This window comes from Pelophylax lessonae, assembly GCF_965119305.1.
Source record: "Pelophylax lessonae genome assembly, chromosome: 7".
In the NCBI taxonomy this organism is placed as follows: domain Eukaryota; kingdom Metazoa; phylum Chordata; class Amphibia; order Anura; family Ranidae; genus Pelophylax; species Pelophylax lessonae.
The window spans coordinates 202,095,024-202,103,011 of NC_138774.1; the positions used below are offsets into that span (position 1 = coordinate 202,095,024).

At 40.2% G+C, this 7,988-nt stretch overlaps 1 protein-coding gene across 1 annotated transcript; it reads right to left on the minus strand.

Moving 5' to 3' along the window:
• Window positions 1–5,510, minus strand: LOC309560703 (lysozyme C-1-like; the record flags this gene model as incomplete). The annotated part of the gene is made up of 4 exons (XM_082264329.1): window positions 1–167; window positions 1,605–1,683; window positions 2,974–3,132; window positions 5,264–5,510. 4 exons carry the CDS (start codon window positions 5,508–5,510, stop codon window positions 101–103), a joined length of 552 nt encoding a protein of 183 aa, XP_082120455.1. The 3' UTR covers window positions 1–100.
• Between the last annotated feature and the right edge of the window lie 2,478 nt (window positions 5,511–7,988).

Genomic DNA, 7,988 nt, shown 5'->3' on the forward strand with positions numbered 1-7,988 from the left:
CCATCTAGTCATTGTCAACACACATTTAAGAGCCATCTGATGTGTTCCTGGCCCTGGGAGTGGAAGATGAAGGAACTTTCATGGTTTCTACATCATCTCCTTACAAAGCACATCCGCTGATGAAGCTGCTCACATCCTTGTTCTTACAGTTATTGTTCCAGGCCACCCTTTAAAGATTAATAAATAAGATAATGTACAATTATTACATAATACTGCTACACAAATAAGAAATTTATATACTGCTCTGATTATCAGTTTTTCAGTTAGAATTGTGACACAATAAAAACTATGGACTATATTTTGATTTCTCCAAAATATATTTCTTCAAAATACAATTTCAGAAACAGTAGACCTTCCCTATTTAGCTTCACATTTTACATGAACAATTATGTCATTTTTTTTAGAAGCTTTTATTTATAGAGTAAAACTGAACACCAGTGGTGGTTACTGCTCCATTTTTGGGGGGGGGGTGGCAAACAAACTCCCCCCTTCCCGCCTGTTTGCTAGCCCACCAGCCTGCCTCGCTGGCTCGCCCGGCCACCAGCCCCACACTTACCCAGTCCGGGTCACGGGCGGCTTTGGCAGCTTTCCCGGCTTCTCCTCCCGCCCAATCCAATCGATTCTCCTCCCGGCCAATCCGGTCTTAAGACCTGCTTCCTGTCCTGATTGGCCGAGAGGAGAAGCAAGAAGATAATAGTGAATGTTCATTTGCTAACGTCACAAGTGGGTGGGGCGGGCTCAACCTTTTTGAAGCCAATTAAAACCTCCGGGTCTAACCATGTGCTTAAAAAAAATTAACTTGTGGAACTCCATGTGTCCGGTGCCCCGCATAGAGATTAGAGGGGTGGCGCCCCTGTGCCTCTTATGGACTGGCTGCCGCTGCTTAACACATTAATTACAGTCACTTCTGAATTACAGAAAGTGTACATCCAAAAGTTTTTTGTTTTTTTTTCTAGATCTATCACTTTTTTACCAACTTAGCTGACTGGCCACATGACCATATCATCTACAGTTTTCAAAGATAACACTGTGTACTTGATTTTCCTAGGAGGACCATACAACCACAAACTAAACCTTGTGCACTTAGTGTTTGCAAACAAAGTAGCTCTGCCCATTATGTAGGTTTACCCATACATTTGGGAATCTACATTAAGAAAAACACAAAACAGCAACTCAATTTTTTACATTTGACTTGGTACACCAATGACTGGGAATGAGCTTCAAACATGATCAGGCAGACTTTGAAAACAGGGTCATTGCTAGAAGGGCAGGATTAAACATCCCTAAAACTACAGGGCTGTTAAAGCGTATAGACATAGCAGTTTGGAAGGTGTACAATGTACCGATAAGAACACAGGATGCATCATTAAACCTTTGTAGACAGTCCTAAATTAGTGAAGCATATTACATCAGAATACAAAGGACATTAGCTGTTTACTAAATTTTACAGTTTGCATGCAAGCAAAAAAAAAAAAAAATGAAACCAACTATTAATTATACCCCCAAGAAAATCCACAAGAAAATCTGTATATGTATTAGGTGAATAAGGCTATGGCATTGCTTAATATCATCATCAGTAAAAGGTTATTTAACAAGCTACGTACCAGGCTCCCATGCCATTGGGGTCACGAACAACTCTCTTGGCACAATTGATGTCATCATTAATGTCATCATTCATCAAACCTTGAAAAGAATATAATGAAAATGTGTTATTAAATTGGGTAAAGAGCGATTCCAAAAAAATAGTACAGGAATAGTAAGGAGGGTCGGGGTATGTACTCAGTTTAGTCATTACTGTACAGTACATGTCCCACTGCTTGAATTCCAAAAGATTGGAGATAGACCTGCCTTGCAGAAGCACCTTGATAGTGATATTTACCTTCCACAGACATTTGCTGCATGCAACGAAATCTAAAATGTTAGCAGGTTTTAGTTAAGTCTCCACTGCCTGGCAGAACACTGGATTTTTTTTTTTTGTAATAACATTCAATGTGTAGGAGATTATTTGCATTGGTTATGTAAAAAATGGAGCCGGTTTCAGCACACAGCTGAATTTATGTCTAGATATCCCACAGAAGAACAGGGATAGAACATCAGGGCTTAAATGCAGGCATTGCATGAGTCCTGTGCCTTTGGCTTTCCAAATTGTTCTTTGTAGTCCAGGCTGTGCTTTCAATAGGGGCTTTGACTTAGGTACACTCCTTTATCCTATTGGCTGCCTAGACTTGCTATTAGATAGTTTGACAGCAGTGGGAACCTGGCAGGGTTCTAGGATATCAAAGGCCCTGACCAAAACCCAGACAATACAAAGAACTGTTTTGGAAGAACTAAAGGAACAAATAGGCTGTAGGGTAAGATCATTAATGTGTCTAATGTAGTTCCCCCTTATCCCTACTAGATTACACCAGAGTGGGTGGAATGGGTGAGGCCCAAGACCATTTGGATTGATGGGCAGTGTAGATGCCTTCGGAGTTACTAGAGGTCCCCAAAGGTAGGATGCCAGTATGGGCAGGTGGCACTTAGATTTAATGCCAGCCCTGCACCTGCCAGCAGTGAGCATCCTGGGTAATAGGCTAGCATATAAATAGTTTAGGCAAGAAGCTGCCTCTCTCTTTTGGTCATGGAAAGCACTAAAGACAAATTTACAGCAAGATTTAGGTTTTATTGATTTATGCTCCTTATGGGAGAAACAGGCAAGGAGAGGAGAAGGACTTTATGTACTACAGTATGCAGAAATCAGGCTAAGGTTACAGGACTCTAGGCAACCCTTGAAAGACTGGGCTATTTCTCCACTCTCACCCTCTCTACTAATCTACTGCTTTGTTTGTAACAGATACAATGTGCTTTTACATATGGTAAATATTAGTAGGAGCACTTTCTCATAATGTATCTAATGTCTTTTTTTTTTTTTTTACCTTTGGAAAAGGGACAAAAAAACACTGGTTATGCAAAATTTCTCAAGGAGTTACTCACTATTGCAGCTGATGCTACAGGCGGCTACGGCTCCAGAAGTCTTGCCGTCATTGCACCACCAGTAGCTGTTGATCTGGAAGACTCCATAGTCGCGGCTCCAGCCATTGTCATACATGGCATTGGTGGTGTAGCGGCTCTCATAGTAAGCCATGCACATCCCTAGGACAAAAAAAGAAAAACACAACAGTCTAAATAATGTCCAAAGTAGAAGTGGAATATTACACAAACCTGTAATTCACCTTTGTGTAAGTAGTCATAAGTAGTCAGCTGCAGTATGAATCTGACTGATGTTCATTTCTGAATATCCAGTATAAGCTTACTTGAAAAATCTCCTTTCATGTTGTGAGAGTTGCCTGTCTGCTGGCCATTTTTTTTCTTCAACTACCTGTGCCTGCCTTGGAGCTTCTCCTGTTTACTTTCTATTTCTAAGGACTACATATCCCATGGTACATTGCTGCCTGAAAGCAGCGATTCCTGTACAGACTCTGCCTCCTTACGAAGGGGCCCTGTATGGCTCCGAAATGTTGCCATATGTTTACTGTGTGACCAGAAAAATAAAGCTTTGGACCCTATTAAGGAATCCTTAGTATGCTGATGACATTTCTTCACTCTGCCTCCTGAAACTCCTCCTCTCAGAAAACAGGCTCTGTAAAATGTTTGACACAGCAGTGCCTTCTCACAAGGCATTGTGAATACGTGTCACAGAATAGACATGTGCGGTTCATTTCATTCCCAATAAATATTTTCGGACTAATTTTTCGTTACTCGGAGATTTGGATATATTACAGTACAAACAAATTTTACCGAATTCTCTGAAAAACAAAACAAAATTCTTCCAAATTTCTTTTCAAATTCGAACTAAACATATTATTGAAATTAAAGACTTTGTGTGTTATTAGTGAACCATTTCCAAATAATGCTGTTTTTGTTAAACCAAAGGTGATTTAAAGAGTCATTGTAATCATTTGATGAAGATTTTTCTTTTGTGCATTTACTTTGCAAGTGTAAAATTGGTAAAAATAAATCAGTAAAATATAAATATTTAAAATCATTTGTACTTGACATTATTTTTTCTCAGCTGGCTAAAACTTCTACACAGTATTGTACATAGTAAAATGTCTAAAGTAAGATACTACTTTTATTAATTTGAACACTTTTCATATTTTGAATAAACATATTATTACTAAAAAACAAGATCAATGTGTATAAATAAAAATCAAATGTTTGGTTACTCGGCTGCCAATCGGAAAAAATTATATAAAATTTTAGATTCAACCGATTCGAAATGTATTGATTTGAATGTTTTAAATCAAGAAAAAAAAGTTAATTCTAGCAAAATTTGAAAATAAATAGAATGAATTCTGAATACAAATTTTGAATCCAGAATACGAATTGAATTTATCAAACTAATTTACCAAAACGAAATAACTAGATTAACGAATGTAAACAAAACTAAACACATTTTTGCATCAAGCACATGTCTATCACAGAATTCAAAGAAGTAAATGTGTGGAATGTTTTTTAAAATTACGTTTTCAAACTTGGAAATTGTTTAGATTAATAGGGGTAGGCTAGAAATAACTGAAATACAATGTGGAAATGATTATATGATTTTAAAGCTTGATATGCTCTAAAATGTTTGTGTACAACAAAATATTCTATAAGCTGGTCCATATTTTTTATGCTATTTATGAAAAGGCCATCACTGTTAAAGTGTGCATATTTAACCACACCTAATAACAGCCAGCCACATCCACTGTTGACTGCCATACATTGATGTGATGGGCCATCAATCTTGTTTACTTTACTGGGCCCTAGGTGCCCCAGTCTGACGCTGACTCACACATTGTCTGCAAACTCCTCAGAGGGTATACCAGTGTCAAAAATAGAACTTCATAACTGATTATACTCATCTAAAAAAAAAAGATATCTATGATTTGTTAGTGTTATGCAAGCTTGGCAGCTGGATAATAGCAAATTGGCAAAGCAGCAGTGGCCAGATGACCTCTCGTTAGGCCTCATGCACACTAGTCATTTGCCCAGCACTTCTAAACGCCAGGAGAAAAGCAGCATCAAATACACACCTAAAGCTGTTTTTGCAAGAAATGTTCTAAGCCTGGCAATAATAGCGCCATTTCTAAACAACATGCATACAATAATGAAGCTTCTATCTGAGTGGATTTCAAATTTGCTGCAAAATCTAATGACTGCAATCAAAGGGGGAAAGCCAAAACTATTCATATAGAAGGTCGAGGCTGGTGCAGATAAATGGTAGCTGGTCCTTACGTACAGTTAGCCAGGCTGTAGCCTTGGTATCCATCCAAACCAGCGGTTTTCAGGGCCTTGGCCAGCTCACATTTTGTGAACACTTTGGCCTCGCTGGCAGCGAAGAGAGCAAGGAAGAGGAGGCAGAAGGCAGTCTTCATTTTGATGGTCTCTGGACTCGTGTTTGTAGTCTGAACAGGAGCAACATTGACTGGCACAGCCAAGCTATATATGTGTACGGGCTTGTTTATACAGATATAATCATCAGACATAATTAACCATTAACCAGCATTATATAAACATTGTGGAGACTGATTGGAATTGCTGCTTATGTAAACTTGGCCTTGGGTCAGAAGAAAATATATCATCTGTTCTTAAGCTGTCCATACATGGTGCAGTTTTTTTGCTCAGCCAGACTTTTGGCTGCAGCGCTGATCAAGCAAAAATTTACCAACAAGCCAGTTTATGAGAAGTTGAATAATAGACTTCGATTGAAAGGAATGGCCATACATGGATAAAAATTCAGCCAGTTCCTGTTGAAGGAATGCAAGGAAAGGAAATACACTGCTCAAGGTAATAGGAAGCTTGATGACCCACAGCGGTGCTCGGCCCGGCTCGCCTCCGTGTTCAGTCAATAATGAAAAGAAATGGCTGCACTCAGATGTAGTCAAAATCCAGATTTATTGGACATCCCAATGTGGCAAAAAAGTGGCAAGGTAGACGCGTTTCACACACTGTATGTATGCTTAATCATTACAATGATTAAGCACACATATAGTGTGTGAAACGCATCTACCTTGCCACTTTTTTGCTACATTGGGATGTCCAATAAATCTGGATTTTGACTACTCCTGTTGAAGGAAGGTGGATTTTGATCCATGTATGGCTAGCTTTTGATATTTTACCATTTTGTTAAACCTCTGGAGGTCCCTTCTGTTTCCTTATGTATGCGGTTTGAAATACATATCAACTACACTCACCGGCCACCTTATTAGTTACAGTTTGCTAGCACCGGGTTTGACCCCATTTTGCCCTCAGAACTGCCCTAATTCTTCTTGGCATATATTCAATAAGGTGTTGGAAACATTCCTCAGAGATTTTTGTCCATATAGTGACATGACAGCATCACACAGTTGCCCCAGATTTATCAACTGCACACTCCACCACATCCCAAAGGTGCTCTATTGGATTGAGATCTGGTGGAAGCCATTGGAGTACAGTGATCTCATTGTCCTGTTTAAGAAACCAGTTTGAGATGATTTGAGCTTTGTGACATGGTGCATTATTCTGCTGGAAGGAGCCATCAGAAGATGGGTACACTGTAGTCATAAAGGACATGGTCAGCAACAATACTCAGGTAGGCTGTGGCATTTAAACGGTGCTCAATTGGTACTAAGGGGCCCAAAGTTTGGCAAGAAATTATTTCTCAAACTATTTCCCCACCACCAGCCTGAACTGTTGATACAAGGCAGGTTGTATCCATGCTTTCTTGTTGCTAAGGCCAAACTCTGACCCTACCATCTGAATGTCGTAGCTGAAATCGAGACTCATCAGACCAGACAACATTTTTCCAATCTGCTATTGTCCAATTTTGGTGAGCCTGTGCTGATTGTAGCCTTGGTTTCCTGTTCTTAGCTGACAAGAGTAGCACCTGGTGTGCTCTTCTGCTGTTGTAGCCCATCTGCTTCAAGTTTCGACGTGTTGTGTAATCAAAGATGGTATTCTGCATACCTTGGTAGTAATGAGTGATTATTTGAGTTATTGTTGTCTTTCTATTAGGGATGCACCGATACCACTTTTTTTAGCAACGAGTACGAGTACCAATACTTTTGTTTACGTACTTGCTGATACCAATTACCGATACCTATTTCCCAGGTCCCCACTGTGCCCCCCCCTGCACTTCTGTTCCCCACTGTACCACCCTGAATGCCTGTCTTCCCCCTTCCTGCACACCTGTTCCCCACTGCCCCCCCCCCCACACACACCTGTTCCCCACTGTCAATCCCATGCACCTGCTCCCCACTGTAACACCCTTAACCCCTCTTACCAACTTTAATCCCCCACCCCCCTTCCCACACACAAACTTTTTCCCCACCTTACCTCCTACATACCTGCTCTTCACTGTGCCCCCTCCTGCACACCAGCTCCCCATTGTACTACCTACTGCTCTACTCCTGAAGATCTACAGTATGTGCGACATGCTTCCATGCTGCCTGTTCTCCCATTACCTGGGAGGTGGTGGCCTCACCTAAAGAAGAGCAGCACTGCTGCCTGTCCTCCCACAATAGATCTGACATTCAGGGTGGAGGTGGAGGATGGTGATATCAGGGCAAGCAGGACTTTAATGAAAAAATAAAGGTGCGCTGATAAACGTGCGTAAAGCTGCTACCAAGATATATATGTGATGTAAATGTAAAAAAAAGGTTGGTGCGCTAAACTTATATTCCACAAATATATAAACAATGCATACAATTGTAAATAAAGTGAAAAAATTAAAAGTCCATTCTCTTGTGACAACGTGCAAATGAATAAACTTTGAAGTGACTTGAAACGAATTGTGATTCCTGTAACTCGATAAATTGTGTATGACCACCACGTGAAACGATCCCCACCACCGACAAGCTGTTCTTCTTACCAGATAGACAGATATATACGTGAGTGGATGGATGATACAGCTACTCACTCCCCATGCAGCTTCACCCAAGGTGTGTGTGTAAGCCGCTTACCAGATATCAATGTGGTTGAGCATG